Raw genomic sequence first — 24,566 nt, 5'->3', positions numbered from 1 at the left:
ACTTGTTTCATTACTGGATGAATCAGTGTTTCTGAATTAATCTCTTGAATGAATGATTCAATGACTCACTCATAAAGACTTCACATGTTTCATTACTGGATGAATCAGTCTTTCTGAATGAATCTCTTGAATGAATGATTCAGTGACTCACTCATAAAGACTTCACTTGTTTCATTACTGGATGAATCAGTGTTTTTGAACGAATCTCTTGAATGAATGATTCAATGACTCACTCATAAAGACGTCACTCGTTTCATTACTGGATGAATCAGTGTTTTTGAACGAATTCAATTAAACATTTCTCCACCTACTGGTGTATCGATGCAATGATACAATCTTTATTTGAAGCGTCAAGTTACTTTCAAAAGGTGATTTCCTCTATTTTGATCACTACTGTAGACATCAGTGTTTATATCTGAACTATAAACTCTTATCCCAGTACTTCTGTGATGATCTGAATAGCCCATTTATAACACAGAAATAATGAAACTGTGTGCGTTGTTACAGTTCCAGTGTGATGTGGTTTAATAGACAGGCGAATCGTTGTCATTTAGGAATGAGATTGCAATCTTTTAAGGATTAACCTTTAGAAAATTCTCAAGGGAACACTTTCAAAATTAGTCTTCCAGGTTTTGACGTCAGGACTGCAGCTCTGTCTACCACTATTATCACAGTATTGAACCGTAAACTCAAATGGAGATTAATTTTAAAGAACCCTGTATGCCAAAAATGAGAGGATATAAAATGGATATATAAGAATAAATTATTGCATGCTCCTTTGAACAGGTGATATAGTGATAAAGTATGTCTACGTGCCTTTTTATTCATGAAATTTAATCAAAATAACAAATGAATAAAAACAAAATTAATGAATTGATCCCATGATGGGAATCCATAGAAGGTTCGATTTAAATGAAGCGCCTGACAGAACCTTTTCTTGATGATGTATGGCCAATAAAAACCAGCCGTATCGTCGTGCTACACTAACATTACCAAAATGGAGGAAATTGTAAAGAAAATATGAAATGATTTTCTGAACAAGGAAACATCTTGAGCTTATCTGGAGGATGTCAGCAGGCGTCTGCTCCAGCACTTCTTTCTTAAGACCTGGGTCTTCCTCTGGAAGCGGATTATTTCCCATATGCTGTTTATTAAGGTCTTTATTTGAGGCTGCTTGATATCTGTGCTAATACTTTAAACAATACAATAGGGCAAACGCAGTTCCATTCACAGCTCACACACACAGAATAGTGCACATTAATAGGTTTCCCTAGCTAGTACATGGACTGAAAATCCCAGATTATATTAACATACCAAAATATTTACATGGACATGACATGCCAAGCCACATCTGCAACCATCATACAATGGGCAATGTCCAACAATGTCAGCATCGAGAGCCTAATTAAGACTTTTATGAAATGAAATGGACAAAATTAAACGTTTTTGATTTATCAACAATACTAAGATTCGTTTTTGAGATGGTAGCCCTTCACATGTAGCTCATACTGGACATTTAACCCTTAATGTTTCGCCAAACATTCTTACATATTCAGGTCTTTAGCGACCCGGATCTATATCTAACATGGATAGATCTATACCTGTCGCGATAATATATAAACTCCTGATATTAGAGCAACAATTACAGAAGAATAAAATAAAACATATTTCGTTTCCGTTTGGAGCTTGTAAGGGTTCAGTTTGAGCAGATGTTTTATACCATCATCATCACTGTCCTCTCAGAGCTCATTTCCCAGCACATTCTGCATCTGGATCATATTCGCCATCTCACACATATTCTCAAAACTCATTCGCAACGTCTTCAGAATCAATATTTTGATCACTGACAGCTTCCTTCACCAGATCCACCATCAGTGACAGTGACACTAATATTTAATTGTGTTCAGCACTTGCTTTGCAGTAAATCACTGAGCCATTTCAAGTTTTGCAGATTATGTATATTATTTTTTTGTTTTCTGCCTGCGGTGACTATGAGTGAAACGTCACTTCATTGTGTATCAGACATTGCCACCTTGTGGAATAAAGGTGAATTGCAGTTATTTCGTCATTATAGATTCATTTATTATTGTGCAGAAAAAAATACGTACACTTACACACCTCGGGTCATTAGCGACCATATACAATTTTGACGAAAAACTAGTGGAAAAACAGGCACTCAATTATAATTATTATTTTTGTCTTGTTATATTGTTTAAAATTGATTGATTGAGGAATACTAAGAAGGTTGATGTCTAACTTTAAAAAAATGAATGACGACTCGGGCCGCTAAAGACCAGAGGTATGCGATTAAGGGTTGAAGGAAATGCGTGAAAACTAAATGTTGAAAATTAGTTACAATATGTAATTTTTCGCCGCTAGAGGGCGTGTATTCAAAACAAAGGTGTAGCTTGATGACGCCTGGAGCTTTTATTCTGCCACGAGCGCTTCTGCTTCTTCTGCTCATGTTTGTGTGGTAACGCAATGCTGTTTTAATATATCACACACATTTGAGTGTGTTAAAGTGATGTTATAATGCTACTCTGTGCGCGACACTTATTCACACTGCAGTGAGCGAGATCATATTAGGCGGTAAAACATGGTACTCACGGTAAATCAAGAACACCAGATTTACACAATAAGACTAACTGTGATGAGCTGGAGAACAATGATTAGCAGGGCTGTGCGATATTGAAGAAAAATGCGATATGCGATATCCTTCTTAAATAATGCGATATTCGATATGCGATACGATATTGCTTGTAAAATCTATTTCTTTCCCCAACTGATATCTTTCACTTAAAGCATAACCGACGGTGTTTACATGAATGCTCATCAAGACAGCCATTTTGACATAACTGTGTGTGTATTTGACAGTTCGAGTGTGTAACAAGACAAAAAAAGAACGGCTTGTGCGCACGTTTCGGTGTGTGTGTGTCAGACAGCGCGAGACTGCAAGGAGTTGTTTTTCGCAAGTTATTGCATTTAATAACTTTTTAACGTCAAGCAAATCACATAAGTAACAGTCGTGTGCTCAGTCTATTCTCTGCTATATGCATCAACATAAAACATACACTTTTCACAATGTTGAAGTAGCCTATTAAAATCATTCAGATATTGCGTGCCCTTGCGATAAGCATATTGCGATATATGCGATATTTCGATAATTTCGATATATTGCGCAGCTTTAATGATTCGGTTCTGTCCATGAATGATCCAAACAGTTGCTAACCTGTCACCTAAATCATATATTACAGTGTTTTTGGTGTTTCCATGGTAACTACAAAATAAAACCGTAAATCGAGGATAACGCGGGTATGATTTCACTGATAGGCGACGCACGCAATTGCTTATTTCTCTGGATTTAAACATTCTTGGAGACATTTGGGATAAGTACACAAGTCAACAAAATATATAACACTGTTCTAGTGTTTTTTTTTTATATATTTTAACCCAAAAGTCTAACATATTGTGCCTTTAAAGAGCTAATAACCCACATTATGAAAGCGAACACATCTGGCCTCTACTCAATCAACACTGGTAGAAAATTGAGCAGATAAGAGAAATATGGTATCAAATGTTAAAGGGGATAGTTTAGATATTTTAAAGAATATTGGCAATCAAACAATTGATGGTAGCCATTGACTTCCTTAGAAGCAGAAAAATACTATGGAAGTCAATGGTTTGCCATCATTCTGTCAAATATCTTTTGTGATCAGCAGAAGAAACTCATACAGGTTTGGGTGCGTAAAAGATGCCCACATTTTCATTTTTGGGTGAACTATCCCTTTAACACCACAGTCCTGACTTATGCCATGGAATTTGCATTGTAATCGAAGATACAAAAACATGGTTTGCGTCCACAAAAACCCATCATATAATCATGATACCATGTCTAAAAGCCATTGTAATGACCCTTTTGTTAGTGTGTGAGGAAGACGTGTGACTGTTGAAGGTTGTATTGAGTCCTGGAGTTTAAAGCAGTGATTCGCTGAGAATCTGCTGATGCTCTCACACACACACACACACACACACACACACACACACACACACACACACACACACACACACACACACACACACACACACACACACACACACACACACACACACACACACACACATCCTTTGACATTCATAACAGACTCGAGAACTGCAACTCCAGCATAAACAAACCACAGCCGTGTTAAGCACTGTCTGTGTGTTTATGGACTAGCAAGCCGTTTATTTTTGCGGAGCTCCGTTTTCGAGTAGCCTAATCGAGTAATCGCCGGGACTCGATTGTTCGACTCGCCGCGCCTAACGCGTTGCTCGAGCGCATTGGTCCGCGTTGCTCTTAAGGAAATGACTCTCTAAGATGGTCAAAGCATGTGTGAGCCATGACAACCGAGCTAAGCTAACGGGCTAAAGCACCTCCAGTCTCCATCTGCACCAATAAAACACCACCCCCTACCCACACACACCATACACACACACACACACACACACACAAAAGAAATGCATTAATCCCAGCGTCACTTACCCCACACGCGAACCCCTATCCAGAGAATACTTATGTACATTCCATAGAGGGAGATGGAAAAGCCTCTGGATTTGTGTGCGGAATTCCAATAATGATCCCAAAGCAATGCACTTCCCAACACATCCAGCAACTAGAGAAAGGGAAGGCCAGCAGCCATCACACTCCTAAAGATCCCGTTCAGAAATGCAAACACTGCCCCGAAACTGGCATCGCAGGGTCGAAATCTCACAGCTTTCTTCAAATGCGTCTTTCTTACACTCCCAGACGATAAATCCAACATCCCGGCACGTCCATTTTCACGTATATTCATTCATTTTCTCCCTTGAGTTGAGTCCTAGATCCCTCGCTCCTTTCAGTGAGGGAGATACAATGTAACTAAAGGGCAGGAGGAGGAAGCGCCATGAAATCCAGGAGAATGATCCGGGTGGATTGAACCCCAGGCGCGCCGTAAGACAAGGAGACTGGATCGCTCGTTCTATTCCAAGCATTCTTCCTGAAACTTCCAGCGTGTGTGTGTGTGTGTGTGTGTGTGAGTCCAACACATTCCTGGTCATATTTCTTAACTCTTTATGTTTTGTATATGAAATGACAAATTGATTTTACAAATTCAAACGAAATTTCGTTGGGTGAACTTTTTGGGGAAAAATATCCCAATATATAAAAATATTAATTTTGGCTTCATTAATGTTTATGAATTTTTTTAATGACCATTAATGAGTCCTTCAATGCTGGATTGTTTGCGTCAAATATGGACAAACCCAACCATTGGGTTAAAAATTTAATTAACAAATGTATCCCAATGGCTGGGTTAAAATAATGCTGGGTTGTTTTAACACAAATTTGGATCAAATATGGACAAACCCAACCGTTGGGTTAAAAATGCTGGGTTGTTTTAATCTAAATTTGGATCAAATATTAACAAACCCAACCATGATTGGGTTAAAAATGTAATTTAAAAATTTAACCCAATGGCTGGGTTAAAATAACGCTGGGTTGTTTTAACACAAATTTGGGTCAAATATGGACAAACCCAACCATTGGGTTAAAAATGTAATTTAAAAAAATTAACCCAACGGCTGGGTTAAAATAACGCTGGGATGTTTTAACAAAAATGTGGGTCAAATATGAACAAACCCAACCGTTGAGTTAAAATTGTCATTTAAAAATGTAACCCAATGGCTGGGTTAAAAAAATGGTGGGTTGTTTTAATACAAATTTGGATCAAATATGGACAAACCCAACCGTTGGGTTAAAAATTTAATTAACAAATTTAACCCAACAGCTGGGTTAAAAAACATGCTGGGTTGTTTTAATACAAATTTGGATCAAATATAAACAAACCCAACCATTGGGTTAAAAATTTAATTTAAAAATGTAACCCAGTGGGTTATTTTAACCTAGCTGTTGGGTTAATATTTTTAATTAAATGTTTAACCCAATGGTTGATTTGTCCATATTTGACCCAAATTTGTGTTAAAACAACCCAGCGTTATTCAGAGAGTTCAGTGATGAAATGATCAGCGGTGTATTTAGTGTTTTATTGAATGTCACACACAGTTTTGGGTAATAAACTGGACTAGTTTGATCTGACAGGGGTTTTTATGGTCATGCTGAATAATCAAGTTTAGTTCCTGCCTGACTTCTGAACATGAAAACTCTTATTAAATCTCTTTTCAAACTCATTTTTCACGTGTTCTGCCATGATCTTCAGCAGTTTAGCACACAATGAAAGTGGAAAAGGAGCATACAGGAATGATAAAGTGATCTGTGAGCTGTATCACAAACCTTCTTTTATGCCTATATGGTGCAAATAAGACCAGGTTTGACATCTCTAGTTATGTTTCCATTAAAAGTTATGAATTTGACTGACATGCAAAATTGGAATATCACATTAAACATTTGTGAATAAAGCAGCGTTTCCATCCCATGTGTTCAAGAGAACAAAATCATCACTTCATTGGCGCAAAATATCAGCAATAAAAATGGAAGTTGCTGTGTCTCTTCTTCCCTCCATCATAATGAGATGCGTCTCATTTCTGCAGGTTTGGGAACACACTTATTATAATTATACCCAACCATTGTGATGACCAAACCAACAGTTGAGATGCTGCGATGCCATTGGTCCGCTGGTTAGTCCGGTTATCCAATCCCAGCCTCTGTTGAGGCAGTCACATGTTTTTGAGGGATTTATTACGTAAATGTGTTTCCATCATAGTTTTATAGGATAAAAAGACTGATCCGCCTCAACTGAGCGCATGCGTTTCCACACACACTCTAAACAAATGCTGGGTTAAAAACAACCCAAGTTGGGTTGAAAATGGACAAACCCAGTGATTGGGTTGTTTTAACCCAGCGGTTGGGTTAAATGTTTGCTTAAAACAACCCAATTGCTGGGTTTGTCCATTTTCAACCCAACTTGAGTTGTTTTTAACCCAGCATTTTTTAGTGTGTAAATTCAAATATGTCGTTTCAAACCTGTATGGGATGTTAAGCACAATGTTCATGCTGCTCATTTCCTAAAGCTTGGCATCATCCACTTATTTTTATGCACATTTTGGGATATCACATAAAAGCGCTGCAATGCTGGGTCAAAAACAACCCAAGTTGGGTTGAAAATGGACAAACCCAGCGATTAGGTTGTTTTAAGCAAACATTTAACCCAACCTAAACGATTGGGTGATTGGCTAAAACAACCCAATCACTGGGTTTGTCCAGTTTCAACCCAACTTGGGTTATTTTTAACCCAGCATTTTTTAGGTTGTGGATGAAAACGCATGGAAATGCTGTGTTAAAAACAACCCAAGTTGGGTTGAAAATGGACAAACCCAGCGATTGGGTTGTTTTAAGCAAACATTTAACCCAACCGCTGGGCTAAAACAACGCAACCGATGGGTTTGTCCATTTTCAACCCAACTTGGGTTATTTTTAACCCAGCATTTTTTTTTACTGTAAATGTTCCCCTTTTGATTATTATTGTTGCCTCTAGTAATTATGTGTCTGAGTTTAAATTTCCAACATACTCTGGGTTCCTTTTAAGCCAGACATAGTCTTTTTAAACAATAGTTGAGTTAAATTAAACTACCCAGCAGGCTGGGCAAACATTTAACCCAACTGCTGGGCTAAAACAACCCAATCACTAGGTTAAAAACAACCCAAGTTGGGTTGAAACTAGACAAACCAAGCAATTGGGTTGTTTTAACCCAGCGGTTTGGTTAAATGTTTGCTTAAAACAACCCAATTGCTGGGTTTGTCCATTTTCAACTCAACTTGGGTTATTTTTAACCCAGCATTTTTTTTTACTGTAAATGTTCCCCTTTTGATTATTATTGTTGCCTCTAGTAATTATGTGTCTGAGTTTAAATTTCCAACATACTCTGGGTTCCTTTTAAGCCAGACATAGTCTTTTTAAACAATAGTTGAGTTAAATTAAACTACCCAGCAGGCTGGGCAAACATTTAACCCAACTGCTGGGCTAAAACAACCCAATCACTAGGTTAAAAACAAGTTAGGTTGAAACTAGACAAACCAAGCAATTGGGTTGTTTTAACCCAGCGGTTTGGTTAAATGTTTGCTTAAAACAACCCAATTGCTGGGTTTGTCCATTTTCAACTCAACTTGGGTTGTTTTTAACCCAGCATTTCTTAATGTGTAAATTCAAATACGTTGTTTCAAACCTGTATGGGATGTTTAGCACAATGTTCATGCTGCTCATTTCCTAAAGCTTGGCATCATCCACTTATTTTTATGCACATTTTGGGATATCACATAAAAGTACTGCAATGCTGGGTCAAAAACAACCCAAGTTGGGTTGAAAATGGACAAACCCAGCGATCGGGTTGTTTTAGCCAATCACCCAATCGTTTAGGTTGGGTTAAATGTTTGCTTAAAACAACCTAATCGCTGGGTTTGTCCATTTTCAACCCAACTTGGGTTGTTTTTAACCCAGCATTTTTTTAGGGTGTGGATGAAAACGCACGGCGCATAAAAAATGCTAAGAAATGCTGGGTTAAAAACAACCCAAGTTGGGTTGAAAATGGACAAACCCAGCGATTGGGTTGTTTTACGCCAGTGAATGGGTCGTTTTAACCCAGCGGTTGGGTTAAAGGTTTGCTTAAAACAACCCAATCGCTGGGTTTGTCCAGTTTCAACCCAACTTGGGTTATTTTTAACCCAGCATTTTTTAAGGTGTGGATGAAAACGCATGGAAATGCTGGGTTAAAAACAACCCAAGTTGGGTTGAAAATGGACAAACCCAGTGATTGGGTTGTTTTAAGTCAGTGAATGGGTTGTTTTAACCCAGCGGTTGGGTTAAATGTTTGCTTAAAACAGCCCAATCGCTGGGTTTGTCCATTTTCAACCTAACTTGGGTTGTTTTTAACCCAGCATTTCTCAGTGTGTACATGTTGGGTGAACTGGAGGAGGAGCTCAATGATTAACTCTCGACATTTAGGACTACAGGATCCCGTCTGGAGAGAACAGGATTGATCTGGGAAGTGTTTCTGCTTTGATGGCTTGGAGGTTTGGCTCAGCCCAGATGTTTTAAACACTGATGTCCTAATATTGTCCAAATGCTGTGTGGATGTGCAGGTCTGCTTGTCCCTCTGAGAGCATGTGTGCGGTGGGAGATGTTTCTCCGGGTGTCTGGAGCCACAGGTTCATCATTTGCACTTTCTTTTATTGGGGGTTAAAGGGTTAGTTCACCCAAAAATGAAAATTCTGTCATTAATTACTCACCCTCATGTCGTTCGACACCCGTAAGACCTCCGTTCATCTTCAGACACAAATGAAGATATTTTAGTTGAAATCTTTCAAAACACAGCATCATGAAGCTTCGAAGCGTTATGAATCAGTGAGTCGAATCATGATTCGGATCGCGTGTCAAACTGCTGAAATTTGGCGATTCAAACTGCTGAATCGACTCACTGATTCATAACGCTTCGAAGCTTTATGATGCCGTGTTTTGAAATCGTCATCACTATATAAGTCGTTATTTAGGGTTTTTTTGCGTACAAAAACTATTGTCGTCGATTCATAAAGTTATTGTAGAACCACTGTAGTGAGATGGACTTTGTAACGACGTCTTTAGTGCCTTTTAAGGGTCTTGAGAGTGTAAAGTGCATTGAGCCAATGGAGGCCTTTCAGAGCCATCAGATTTCAACTAAAATATCTTCATTTGTGTCAGAAGATGAACGGCGGTCTGACGGGTGTCGAACGACATGAGGGTAAGTCATTAATGACAGAATTTTCATTTTTGGGTGAACTAACCCTTTAAGAGAGTGAGGCCTGTGGAAGCTGGTCAGAGAAGGAAACGCCTGCGAGGAAAGTGCTGACCGAGAACAGGAAGACCTGCTGCTGACATTCCTCCTACAACCTAAGCCTCTTCTAAAATGCCCCCTCATTCAGATGCAAACGCAGACGCTTTCACAGGATAATGAGCTCCTTCACACTTCAATCCTGCTTTTAATGGCTCATACTGTTTGTTTAAACAAATGCAGGGAATGTGAGTGAATGCTCCACAATATTGGTGGTTTATTGAGAAACATTTTTCATGTATAAATCCCGCGCGTCGAAGCCCACCCAGGATCAGAAACTCTGGAAAACCGAACTCTGGAAACTCTTCAGCTCTCGCAGAGAAACGGCTTTTGTGCTTCGGGACAAAGGAGCGTCCCAGCAGCCATCACTGCTCCAGATGAGCCGCTCGATTCACTCTGGGGCTTCACACAAGGGAGGCTTTTCAGACTCGAATCGCATTTTGGGAAATTAATCTGGCACATTACATCACGATGGTCAAACGTTTGGAAACATTAAGGTGTATTTAAAGACGTCTCTGCGTTTATTTGATCAAAAATACAGCACACTCTAAAAAATGCTGGGTTAAAAACAACCCAAGTTGGGTTGAAAATGGACTAACCCAGCGATTGGGTTGTTTTAAGCAAACATTTAACCCAACCGCTGGGTTAAAAACAACCCAAGTTGGGTTGAAAATGGACTAACCCAGCGATTGGGTTGTTTTAAGCAAATATTTAACCCAACCGCTGGGTTAAAAACAACCCAAGTTGGGTTGAAAATGGACTAACCCAGCGATTGGGTTGTTTTAAGCAAACATTTAACCCAACCTCTGGGTTAAAAACAACCCAAGTTGGGTTGAAAATGGACTAACCCAGCGATTGGGTTGTTTTAAGCAAACATTTAACCCAACCGCTGGGTTAAAAACAACCCAAGTTGGGTTGAAAATGGACTAACCCAGCGATTGGGTTGTTTTAAGCAAATATTTAACCCAACCGCTGGGTTAAAAACAACCCAAGTTGGGTTGAAAATGGACTAACCCAGCGATTGGGTTGTTTTAAGCAAACATTTAACCTAACCGCTGGGTTAAAAACAACCCAAGTTGGGTTGAAAATGGACTAACCCAGCGATTGGGTTGTTTTAAGCAAATATTTAACCCAACCGCTGGGTTAAAAACAACCCAATCGCTGGGTTAGTCCATTTTCAACCCAACTTGGGTTGTTTTTAACCCAGCATTTTTTAGAGTGTAAAATCAGTAAAATTTTGAAATATTTTTACAATTTAAAATAAGTGTTTTGTATGTGAATATATGTTAAAATGTAATTTATTCCTGTGATCAAAGCTGTATTTATCATCATTACTCCAGTCTTCAGTGTCACATGATCCTTCAGAAATCATAATAATACGATGATTTGCTGCTCAATTATGATTGGTGCTCAAATATTAATATTGGTTCTATTATTATCAATGTTGATTGATAATTTTGTGGAAACCGTTCATAAAGAGAATGTTCAATAGACCAACATTTATTTAAAAATAAATATATTTACTGTCATTAATTATTAATTTTATTAATATTATCTTATTTTAAAATGTAATTTTCATCATCATCACTCCAGTCTTCAGTGTCACATGATCCTTCAGAAATCATAACAATATGCTGATTTGGTGCTTAATACACATTTATGATTATTATCATGTTGAAAACAGTTGTGCTGTTTAATATTTTTGTGGAAAATTATTTTTTTCAGGATTCTTTGATGAATAGAAAGTAAACGCACAGCATTTATTATAAATATAACTTTTTTTGTAACATTTATTAATTTCATAAAATACCATTTTTAGCCTTTGCTAAAAAGTATTTACTTTTTCTCTTTTTTTACTTTTGAATGACACTGTATTATTTCCAAATAAATAAATACAAGCAGCTAAACAGTTTTCAACATTGATAATTATTATGATTTCTGAAGGATCATGTGACACTGAAGACTGGAGTAATGATGATAAATTCAGCTTTGATCACAGGAATAAATTACATTTTAACATATATTCACATAGAAGACATTTATTTTAAATTGTACAAATATATTTGCATTTTTTTGTAATAAAAATATATTATATTGAAATATATTTAAAATATATATTTATTAAAAATATATAAAATACATTTTATATTAAATTAATTAATATTTATTTTAAATAACTGTATTATTTTAATTAGAAGGAATTGGAATTTGGTGGGAAAATGACTGTTCTTTTTTTAATTATTATTATTATTCATTTGTGAGAATTACCTAAAATGATTCACACATATGATACTGTATATGAAACAAAGGAATCCCAGATCAGGCTCTCTATTCAACGCATACACTCTAAAAAATGCTGGGTTTAAAACAACCCAAGTTGGGTTGAAAATGGACAAATCCAGTGAATGGGTTGTTTTAACCCAGCAGTTGGGTTAAATATTTGCGATTGGGTTGTTTTAACCCAGCAGTTGGGTTAAATATTTGCGATTGGGTTGTTTTAGCACAGCGATTGGGTTGTTTTAGCACAGCGATTGGGTTGTTTTAGCACAGCGATTGGGTTGTTTTAGCACAGCGATTGGGTTGTTTTAACACAGCGATTGGGTTGTTTTAACACAGCGATTGGGTTGTTTTAACACAGCGATTGGGTTGTTTTAGCACAGCGATTGGGTTGTTTTAACACAGCGATTGGGTTGTTTTAGCACAGCGATTGGGTTGTTTTAACACAGCGATTGGGTTGTTTTAACACAGCGATTGGGTTGTTTTAACACAGCGATTGAGTTGTTTTAACACAGCGATTGGGTTGTTTTAGCACAGCGATTGGGTTGTTTTAACACAGCGATTGGGTTGTTTTAACACAGCGATTGGGTTGTTTTAGCACAGCGATTGGGTTGTTTTAGCACAGCGATTGGGTTGTTTTAACACAGCAATTGGGTTGTTTTAGCACAGCGATTGGGTTGTTTTAGCACAGCGATTGGGCTGTTTTAGCACAGCGATTGGGTTATTTTAACAGCGATTGGGCTGTTTTAGCACAGTGATTGGGTTGTTTTAGCACAGCGATTGGGTTGTTTTAGCACAGCGATTGGGTTGTTTTAGCACAGCGATTGGGTTGTTTTAGCACAGCGATTGGGTTGTTTTAGCACAGCGATTGGGTTGTTTTAACACAGCAATTGGGTTGTTTTAGCACAGCGATTGGGTTGTTTTAGCACAGCGATTGGGTTATTTTAACAGCGATTGGGCTGTTTTAGCACAGTGATTGGGTTGTTTTAGCACAGCGATTGGGTTGTTTTAGCACAGCGAATGGGTTGTTTTAGCACAGCGATTGAGTTGTTTTAGCACAGCCATTGGGTTGTTTTAGCACAGCGATTGGATTAAATTTTTGCGATTGGGTTGTTTTAGCACAGCGATTGGGTTGTTTTAGCATAGCGAATGGGTTGTTTTAACACAGCGATTGGGTTATTTTTAACACAGCGAATGGGTTGTTTTAACACAGCGATTGGGTTGTTTTAACACAGCGATTGGGTTGTTTTAACACAGCGATTGGGTTATTTTAACAGCGATTGGGTTATTTTAACAGCGATTGGGTTGTTTTAACACAGCGATTGGGCTGTTTTAGCACAGCGATTGGGTTGTTTTAGCACAGCGATTGGGTTGTTTTAACACAGCGATTGGGTTATTTTAACAGCGATTGGGTTATTTTAACAGCGATTGGGTTGTTTTAACACAGCGATTGGGCTGTTTTAGCACAGCGATTGGGTTGTTTTAGCACAGCGATTGGGTTGTTTTAACACAGCGATTGGGTTGTTTTAGCACAGCGATTGGGTTGTTTTAACACAGCGATTGGGTTGTTTTAGCACAGCGATTGGGTTGTTTTAGCACAGCGACTGGGTTGTTTTAACACAGCGATTGGGTTATTTTAACAGCGATTGGGTTATTTTAACAGCGATTGGGTTGTTTTAACACAGCAATTGGGCTGTTTTAGCACAGCGATTGGGTTGTTTTAGCACAGCGATTGGGTTGTTTTAGCACAGCGATTGGGTTGTTTTAGCACAGCGATTGGGTTGTTTTAACACAGCGATTGGGTTGTTTTAACACAGCGATTGGGTTGTTTTAGCACAGCGATTGGGTTGTTTTAGCACAGCGATTGGGTTATTTTAACACAGTGATTGGGTTGTTTTAACACAGCGATTGGATTATTTTAACACAGTGATTGGGTTGTTTTAACAGCGATTGGGTTGTTTTAACACAGCGATTGGGTTGTTTTAGCACAGCGATTGGGTTGTTTTAACACAGCGATTGGGTTGTTTTAGCACAGCGATTGGGTTGTTTTAACACAGCGATTGAGTTGTTTTAACACAGCGATTGGGTTGTTTTAGCACAGCGATTGGGTTGTTTTAACACAGCGATTGGGTTGTTTTAGCACAGCGATTGGGTTGTTTTAACACAGCGATTGGGTTATTTTAACAGCGATTGGGTTGTTTTAACACAGCGATTGGGTTGTTTTAGCACAGCGATTGGGTTGTTTTAACACAGCGATTGGGTTGTTTTAACACAGCGATTGGGTTGTTTTAGCACAGCGATTGGGTTGTTTTAACACAGCGATTGGGTTGTTTTAACACAGCGATTGGGTTGTTTTAGCACAGCGATTGGGTTGTTTTAACACAGCGATTGGGTTGTTTTAGCACAGCGAATGGGTTGTTTTAACAAAGCGATTGGGTTGTTTTAGCACAGCGAATGGGTTGTTTTAACACAGCGATTGGGTTGTTTTAACACAGCGATTGGGTTGTTTTAGCACAGCGATTGGGTTGTTTTAACACAGCGATTGGGTTGTTTTAACTCAGCGATTGGGTTGTTTTAGCACAGCGATTGGGTTGTTTTAACACAGCGATTGGGTTGTTTTAACACAGCGATTGGGTTGTTTTAGCACAGCGAATGGGTTGTTTTAACAAAGCGATTGGGTTGTTTTAGCACAGCGAATGGGTTGTTTTAACACAGCGATTGGGTTGTTTTAACACAGCGATTGGGTTGTTTTAGCACAGCGATTGGGTTGTTTTAACACAGCGATTGGGTTGTTTTAACTCAGCGATTGGGTTGTTTTAGCACAGCGATTGGGTTGTTTTAACACAGCGATTGGGTTGTTTTAGCACAGCGAATGGGTTGTTTTAACAAAGCGATTGGGTTGTTTTAGCACAGCGATTGGGTTGTTTTAGCACAGCGATTGGGTTATTTTAACACAGTGATTGGGTTATTTTAACACAGCGATTGGGTTGTTTTAACACAGCGATTGGGTTGTTTTAGCACAGCGATTGGGTTATTTTAACACAGTGATTGGGTTGTTTTAGCACAGCGATTGGGTTGTTTTAGCACAGCGAATGGGTTGTTTTAACACAGCGATTGGGTTGTTTTAGCACAGCGATTGGGTTGTTTTAGCACAGCGATTGGGTTGTTTTAGCACAGCGAATGGGTTGTTTTAACAAAGCGATTGGGTTGTTTTAGCACAGCGAATGGGTTGTTTTAACACAGCGATTGGGTTGTTTTAGCACAGCGATTGGGTTGTTTTAAGCAAATATTTAACCCAACTGCTGGGTTAAAACAACCCAATTACTGGATTTGTCCATTTTCAACCCAGCATTTTTTAGAGTGTATGCGAGCTAACCACCCGTGTTGAAATGTCCAGAAGAAGAGGGGGGAATTATATGCTCCATGGCTACCTGAATGCAGTTCCCATCATGCAATCTAGCGTTAATGGAGGCAGTGGTTTGCTCTTTCTGGGGCAGGGATGCCTGTGTCACAGAGAGGACACTCAATCACTCTGAGAGCAGCACCAAACCCTGAGAGGCTCTGAGCAGCTCCAACGCCGGCTCTCCAGCACAATCGCCTCTTTACTGAGCACAACATTCCATGCTCAGCCAACCGCTCTACAAGCTGGAAATCACACTGAGATTAAAAGAGAGCTGCTCCATTAAATGGCAAGAAATATATTACATTAAACGTATTAAAGAACAGATACACAAGTAGCGTTCAGCCTTTTATTGCAGAAAAAGGGAATGATTTTGTTTGAGTTTGATGCTTCCGCGGGGATCCTCTGTTCCTCGTCTCTCCGCCATGTCTTTGTTCAGGTCACGCCGGCTGCATTAAACACTTCTTGGCACTTTGGTGGCTCTGGCTCTCCAGTTTCCCTGTGTGAGAGAATGGGGAGGGGCGAGGTTAATGGCGATTCAAGCCCCCGGTGACCTTTTCAAAGCTCCCTGTCAAACAACGAAAAGCTGCCCCGCTGAGCTGAAGGCCGGGATCAGGAAGAGGGAATTTATGAATCTGTTTACACACACATTCACACGTCCAACACCTTTTTCACACTCTCTCATCGGACATATAGTGATTGAAGTCACAATAACACGTCATGGTTTAAATCTGCATCTGTTGAGAAGAGCAGGACATTCTGGGAAAACTGACTGACAACCAACTACAGTTCCTGGAATGATGTGCAAATTTCCACTGTGTGTTATTGGGAACATACAGTGCAGCTGGTGGGATGTCAATAGATTCAAATATTCAATGTTCTTGTTTATTCTTTCAGATCTTAGCATGGTTAATATACTTAAAGGGTAACTTCAGTGATTTAGCATTAGGCTTTGTATCAGTAGAAACCGGTAGTATATTCAAATTATGGCACTTTCCCCCCTCATATCCCCCTGAGACAAAAATCCTCAGATGACGCAAATATCGTCATTTTGCGTCATCTGAGGATGTTTTGGCCATAGGCTAGAGACTACAGGAGCTAGTTCTGCATGTTATCAACCCACCCACAGCGGAGGATCTCACTCTCAGAATTTAAATGAGCTCGGCCGCTCGGATCGGGCATTAATAACAGAGCGGTGCAGAGCAAAGAGTGCTTCAACTTTTCAATGAATTCCTGTGAAAGTTAAGCTTCCATAGACATGATCTGAAAACGGACCATTCTGGGAGTTGTTGTCTTTCATCCACATGAGACAAAAATACATTTTCTGTCTTTTCTCAGTCTAGAAGGCACCAAATTCAAAAAAACATTCACGTTTCTACTACATAAATGACCCCGTTTAAACACACATTCATCTTCCCAGCACTGAAGTACATCTGTCTAAATGTCTTCTTTTTCTGTCCAAATGCATTCAGTTAATCTTGCAAGGAATATTGCTTTATTGTTTTTTAACAATGTTTCGCTCTTATTGCATATCTGTTGAACTTCTGTAAATAGGCCAGTGTTATATATTTTGTTCAGATGAGTACTTACAAAATCCCAAATGTTTCCAACTATTTGTAAATCGTGAGAAATTGCTATTTTACCCGAGGAATCAGGACGTGTGAGGGAGTCGCCTGTTGATGACTTGAATCTAATCTAATCTTCAGACTACAGTAACCTTAATAATCACATCCATCAACATGAGTCCTATCCCGATTCTTTCCCACCGGCTGTGAGGTGAAGACCACATGTCCCTGCGCTCAAACTTGGCGTCATCAAACTACACCTTTGCTTTGAACAGGCGACCTCTAGCGGACGGAAAAGTTACATAGTGCAGCTTTAACCATATAAAGACTGCAAATGACTTTATGTTTGTTAAAAGTCCAGTTTGGATTGGGTTTTGACATTAGGAAGTCCACTGTTGTTGTTGTAGTAGAGGAAAACCGATGAGAATGAAGCAAAGCAAAGTGCTACCTGTGTCTAAGAAACATATTAAACAATTGTTCTCAATTTGACAGTATAGTTTTTTTGTTCGTTTCATCAGCATCACAGTAAAAGCTAATGCCATGTTTTCTCATAATATCATCTAAAGGGAGTGTGTGTGAAAGGAGAGTAACAAAGGGCCGGAGACGGAGCCTTGTGGCACTCCACACTTACAGTACATTGATTATCAGTGAATAACAGTCTGTTTCTCACACAAAACTATTAAATGACTTTAAATGGCAATTAGAATATGTGACCATGGAGCACAAACCCAGTCCTGTGTCTCACGGGTATATCTGTGGCAATAGCCAACAATACATTGTATGGGTCAAAATGATCCATTTTCGTTTATGCCAAAAATCATTAGGATAGTAAGATCATGTTCCATGAAGATATTTAGTCAATTTCCTACCGTAAATATATTAAAAATGTATTATTAGTAGTAATATGCATTGCTGAGGACTTCATCTGGACAACTTTAAAGGAGATTTTCTCAATATTTAGACTTTTTTGCACCCTCAGATTCCAGATTTTAAAATAGTTCGGCCAAATATTGTCCCGACAAACCATACATCAATGGCAAGCTTATTTATTCAGCTTTCAGATTGATGGATGCAGTTTTCTGGGCTATACATTTTGGGCTCTCATTCACTGCCATTATAAAGCTTGGATTATCCAGGACATTTTTTTCAGAGATGGACAGTAACGAAGTACATTTACTTGAGTACTGTACTTAAGAACACTTTTTGAGTATCTGTACTTTACTTAAGTATTATTTTTTAGGGAAACTTTTACTTTAACTTCACTACATTTGAAAGACAAATATCGAACTTTTTACTCCACTACATTTCTATCAAGTTCCTCAAATTCAAAAGTCGTTTCTGTAGCAGCTTTGCAAGTCAGTGGATGATTTATTTTCTTCTTTAAGCAAAATGTAAATGTCTGGGAGAAAGAGAAGCATAGACATATGGATGAATCTGAGAAAGCATGATGAACGAGCTCAGTTCAGTCTGGTTTTTGTGCCTCTGAGATGCCAGAGCACGAGAACTGAATAGAGCTTTCTTTTGTGTGTTTTTTTTTCACACTTAAACAGACCAATACACACAAAAAAGTATTCACATAAACAAAGTTGATTATGTCTTAAGTGAACGTAACAGTTGGAGGAATATCGGATGTGTATCAGTGTGTAGGATTTGTGCATTCTGCCTTAAAGTGACAGCCGCTTTGTAAAAAGCTTTGTAACTTTTAAGTATTTAAATTAGTTCGAGGTGGTCGTATGGAGCATCACAGACTGGCTTAAACCACCATGGCATAGTGTGCATTTATACAACAATGCAACAATAATAAAATAATGCATTGACATAAAAAAGGAAATTTACTTTTGATACTTAAGTACTTTTAAAAGCAAGTACTTCTGTACTTTTACTTAAGTAAAAATAGTTTTTAACAACTTTCACTTGTAACGGAGTAATATTTGACCAGTAGTACTTTTACTTTCACTCGAGTAATGAAGTTGTGTACTTTATCCATCTCTGATTTTTTTATATAACTCTGATTGTGTCCGTCTGAAAGAAGACGGTCGTATACACCTAGGATGGCTATCCCTTTAAGTTTCCAAAAGTTGTAGTTCCTCAAATGAGCCCATGTTCTTTTTCTTTGTTTAGTTTTTATACCTAGACTATAAGCAGTCCTGTTAGATTACATAAGTTCTGGAGTTCAGTGCTTGATCTGAGCGTAGGTAGTTGATGGAGTTCCAGCAATGCTCCGTAAACACCGCACCTATTATTGGGCTGGCTCCCGTGCTGCAGTGTGGGTAATAAACTGCTTCACAGCAGCCCCCAACTAGAGCAATCAATGGGAAATTATCTTGCCGGATCGATGTCTGGGCTTTTAGAAGTTGCCTCTCCAGCCGATGCAGAATACTGAGACTCAGCAGCAACCATCGGCTGGAGAAGTGCATCTCCATTAGACTGCGTTTGTGATGCTTCTTTGTAGTCACATTATGTCTAGATCTCTCTTGTGGAATAGTCTTAGCTGATGTGCTTCTATTGCTCGGTTTGATAAGAGAAAGTGTTTTATCAAAGCAGATAAATTCTCTTTGTTGTTGACCTAACTGATCTGTTCATTCATGTCTAGGTAGTGTGAAATTCTCTTCTCGCTGCTGTGTGACAGTGCGCTTCAGATACATGCTCTGAGAGATTGTTTACAAGGTTTTTAGCTTTCCTAGAGCCCAGGTTTAATAGGACGAGACAAACAAAAAGACAACATCTGATAAGCTGGCTTTGGCGTATGTCGTGTTCCGTGACTCAAATCTTGGTCAGGTTACAGATTTCATCAGTATGAGCCGTTTGAAGCGAGCCAGACTTTGCCGTTCTCACAGGTTGACAGATGCTCTCGCTGTACATCTTGTGCTGAACGCTGCCAGCTGAAATGAAAAAGCGGCCAGCTAAGATCAAGGGGTGGAATTGAGAGTCTTTGCTTTCCCACAGAATAGAGATGCTGATGCCAGCCAGATCAGCAGCATCTCCTTTGCTATCGATCGAGTGGCTCCGGTTTCAGAATTGAAGACTGTTGAGAGCCTCGCACAGGCGGCTCTTAGCTACAGTAATGCAGCGTTAGGAATCACAGAATCTCCCCTGAAGAATCTGACACAACTGACACTAGCATGAAATTGAGATTTCGTGAGCATTTGTAGGTCTTGAAGATTAAGGGCCCTATTATACCGATCTAAGTGCATGGTCTAGGTCCACTTAGGGAATCCACTTTTGCTAGTTTAACGATGGAAACAATAGTCAGAACACCAGGCGCATGGGTTGTCCCTAGTCTCTTAATGAGTAATGAGTGTGTTTTGGGCGTAACGTGCAATTAACCAATCAGAATCTCATCTCCCATTCCCTTTAAAAGCCAGTTGCGCACGCACCATGGCGGATTCGCTATTTACATGGAGGAATATAGACACCCTCAACCTGACGAGTCAGTTTAAATAACGTAAATGTGTGTATTGCAACGATTGGTTAAATAAGTAGCCAATTTCATTCGTCATTATTGCAAATAGGTCATTCTGACGAGGTTTTTGTTGGTCAATGGCACAGTCGTTTTCAGTTCCTCACAATGCTCCTGAACACACCTGGTGTTCAGACCAGACGCCCATGGGTGAAAAGATGCGCCAGTGCATTTGATATTTAAACAACGTGGAGCTAGACATGAAAATGAGAACTGCTTCTGGCTGAAACTAGCAGAAAACACTTGCGTCACGCCAATCTCCACATTGTGCCGGGTGTATGATAGGGCAACTGGAATACTGGATATGTATTTACATTTACATTTATGCATTTAGCAGACGCTTTTATCCAAAGCGACTTACAATTTGGGGGTACACAAAGCGATTGGTCATGAAGAGTCGAGTAAGCGCAACAAGTGCCTGAAATACTGAGACCGTGTACATTGCTCAGTGTAGCACAGGCTAGAGTAGGGAGGGGAAAAGGAGGAGAAAGAGGAAAGGAAAGTTTTTCTTTTTGTATTAACTGAATATGTTAACTAAAATTTATGTGTATTAAGTCGAGTGTATTAAGGATGTAATTCTTGGATGACCAGTAATTTCCAGGGTTCCCACTGTTTTTCAGCGATCATTTTGCAGGACATTTTCAATTTACTACAGCGAGGATAAAAGGCTAACATCACGCCCTAAAGTAATATAGTGCTCTCTAAGTCTTTAAAAGGCTTATGGTTTATTACCACGACTTGACTATAAAATCAGTTTTTAATACGAGCTCTTAGTCATAGATGTTGACTATGGAAGCTTGTTTACGCCACAGAATAAAAAAATAAAAGTAATTGCGAGTTATGAAGTCAGAATTGTTGAGATGTAAACGTACAATTCTGAGAAAAGTCGTCTTTTTTCTTCAGAATTGGACTTTATAACTTGCAATTAAGAATTAAAATCTCAAAATTCGTAGAAAAGTAGCAAAAATTGCAATTGCGAGAAAGTCAGAATTCACAATTTTGACTTTATAGCACACAATTGTGAGTTTATATTACAATTACGTAAACTCAAAGTTGCGAGAATTTTTTTTAAATTGTAAGATAAAAAGTTGTAATTACCTTTTTGTTTCCTTCAGTGGCAGAAACAAGCTTCCATAATTTATTGCCATGACTTAAGGGGGGGTATTTCTGAGGCAAAAAAGTTTCGGACCACGAGTAAACACACACAAATGTTGTAAAACTTGCGCATGACAAGCCTCTAAGCAAGTATATAAGTTACTGTTACAGTACACACACCATAGAGACGTCCTGCTGTAGTCGTCGTTGCTGCTTCTCCTGTTTAAATTCATCCTCTAGATCTGATTCTGGATCATATATGTATGGCTAAACCTGATTGAGCTCCATGGTTTATTTAGGATAATGTTTTTTTCCCCACATTTAAGGATGTCAAAGCTTTCAGACGCTCTCAACGCAATCGCTGCGCGCTCGTCATTCTTTAGCTCCGCCCACACGATACGCCTCCAGCCGCTCGTTTTTTTCGGAAAGATTCAGTACAGTGTATCTTTCTTTTATAAATATAATAAAACGGAAGACTTTTCGGAGATATGAAGGATGCAATACTACTCTATAGGTACTCAAGATTGACATGAGATCTGAAACTGAGTGCCCCCCCCCCCCCCCCCTTAACTATAAAATCAGTTTTTAATATGAGCTCTTAATCATACATTATGACAAATTGTTCTCTGCAGTGTCAATATAAAGGGAATATCAACTCCTCTCACGTTTTCATTCCTGAACATCGCACTTTATGCAACCAGCGGTAATTGTTTTGGGCTGGTGATAAACTCAGGACATTTTATATTTTCTTTCATTTTCCATGTGTTTTCCAGGTTTTCCAGGACGAGTGGGAACCCTGAATTTCTTTCTGGTAGACTTTAATCTCATTAAAGCCTTGATTGCATGTATGACGGTTCACACTTGTCCATAGAAGACCACAAATGCCAGAAATCCAATAGTATCATAAATGATCAGGATGGATTTCCTTGTTGGAGATCCCCAAAGGATCCGTACAGGAGGAAACACTCTCTTGTTTTTATTGTGTTCAATCATATCTGTTCCTGAAAAGGCTGTTTGTCTTGTAGCCATGGGCAGTGAAGGGTGGGAGGAGGGACGTCAACACATGCACTCAGTGGGGGTAATAAACACAGACAGCTGGAGCGTTGTGATCTAGCTCTAGAGGTATTATCCATGTTAATGAGTTAAGAGGAGCTGGAATAAATGACTAGAAATAATGATGTAATAAAGACGGTCTTTGTTTCGATAGCGAGTCAAGTCAAAGCCTAATAAAACAAATCTGACAAACTCTGAGGATGTCAATCATGGATAACGCACAGAAGTGCCAATGGAGAATCACATCACAGTCTAGGGAAATACAGCTCGTTTTTTCCAATCTAACTCTAAGTACCTTAATGATTAGAGCATGTCATGAAAGCTCGCAGACACTTACAGATCCATCACTGCAGCGAGTTCAATGCACACACGTCTCCTGGAAGGAAGAGACTCTCAGCTGGTTTAATCATATGGAATTTACTCAACTATTTGCTGCAGAATTGGACTAAAATTAAAGGTATGAATAGGTGCACTTTTTTCATCAAGTGTGTTAAATGGGAGCTGAGAGTGCAACACTATTATTATCAGAAAAAAGTCCAAACACATTGCCCGATTTATCTACCAAACGAACATGAGCAGAATTCTGGGTAAATCTGAACCGCTTTCAGCTGAATGTACTTAAAGGGAACACGCCACTATTTTTGAAAATAGGCTCATTTTCCGTCTCCCCTAGAGTTTAACAGTTGAGTTTTACCATTTTCGCATCCATTCAGTCGATCTTCGGGTGTGATGGTAGCACTTTTAGCATAGCTTAGCATATCATTGAATCTGATTCTGGACTATTAGCATCTCGCTCAAACAAATGACCAAAGACTTTTGATATTTTTCTTCTTCTGTGGTTACATCGTGTACTAAGAGTATAGTTCCTAGCAACTTTTCATTTTCCGTCCGAAAACTTTTCACAATCATGTCGCAAGTCCTTAAATTTGCAGTTTCGAGTCAATTCATGTTGCTCAAGTCCGCCCACCTGAGGCTTGTAGCCGAGAGCTGAACATGTTCCATAAAAAACCCCCAATGCATTTTCCCATTTTAGATGCAAACCCACACACAGACCAGGACAGGTATGCCGAGGAATCGCAGTGCTTGGACCGTTAAAACAGGGCCACACTGTGTTTACAGCACTTTCCCTAATACGCTGTGACATTAATCAATTCCACCTGCCACACAGAGTTTGGAGTTTGCCGAAACAGCCAGCTGAGGATGGGAATTTTCCAGACACATGAAGAGAAAGACAAAGAAAAGAGACTGATGAAAAGAAAGACACAGCTCAGTCCTACTGGCTGCCAGGGAGCTCCAGACCAAGAGAAAAATCTTCCAGCCACCAGGGTCGCCCATACTAATGGGCCAACCAGAGAAAACAGATTAATCCTGCAGCCATTAATAATTCCTGCAACTGTTCCCTCCAAGGCAATTAATCACCTCCCCTCTCTGTCAGCACAAGAGCCTGGGGCTAAGCACAGATTCAGGGCTACTGCTGGAGACACGACTAAACTCATTCTCAATCACAACCATACTCACTGCGCTCCATAGAGCAATGTAGACATCATTAGCAGAAACTACCCAGATAATATACACAACATCCATCCATATTCTTAATATACATGAGTAAGTGTTTCTGGATTATATTAAAAGGTATCAAAGAATATCATGGTATTTATGATAGCATGTCCACAATGATATCAACATGGTACCATTGTTAGACTCCCATCAAAAAACATGCCATTAACACAATACCATATTTTCAAAATGCATCATAAATCTCAAACGATTACTGAACACCATGTCAAAAAAGTCTTGCATGTCCATAAAATCATGTCACCATATTAAAGGAACAATATGTAAGATTTTTGGATTCAAATATCAAAAAAACACTAGAACAGTGTTA

The 24,566-nt window shown here is 39.0% G+C and overlaps 2 protein-coding genes across 2 annotated transcripts in view; both read right to left on the bottom strand.

The window, feature by feature from the left end:
• The window catches only part of znf609b (zinc finger protein 609b), a 100,012-nt gene extending 95,116 nt beyond the window's left edge, over positions 1-4,896 (bottom strand). The window contains exon 1 of the mRNA XM_079806665.1: positions 4,520-4,896. The gene's annotated coding sequence lies outside the window, so the exon portion shown is untranslated. The remainder of the gene's footprint in view (positions 1-4,519) is intronic.
• Positions 4,897-15,844: 10,948 nt separating this feature from the next.
• The window catches only part of trip4 (thyroid hormone receptor interactor 4), a 143,213-nt gene continuing 134,491 nt past the window's right edge, over positions 15,845-24,566 (bottom strand). The window contains exon 13 of the mRNA XM_079806730.1: positions 15,845-16,007. Within this exon, the coding sequence (XP_079662856.1) occupies positions 15,949-16,007 (59 nt within the window). The 3' untranslated portion in view covers positions 15,845-15,948. The remainder of the gene's footprint in view (positions 16,008-24,566) is intronic.

The sequence above is a fragment of the Gobio gobio genome, assembly GCF_949357685.1.
Source record: "Gobio gobio genome assembly, chromosome: 2".
Lineage (NCBI taxonomy): Eukaryota > Metazoa > Chordata > Actinopteri > Cypriniformes > Gobionidae > Gobio > Gobio gobio.
This window is presented reverse-complemented; position numbering and strand designations above follow the sequence as displayed.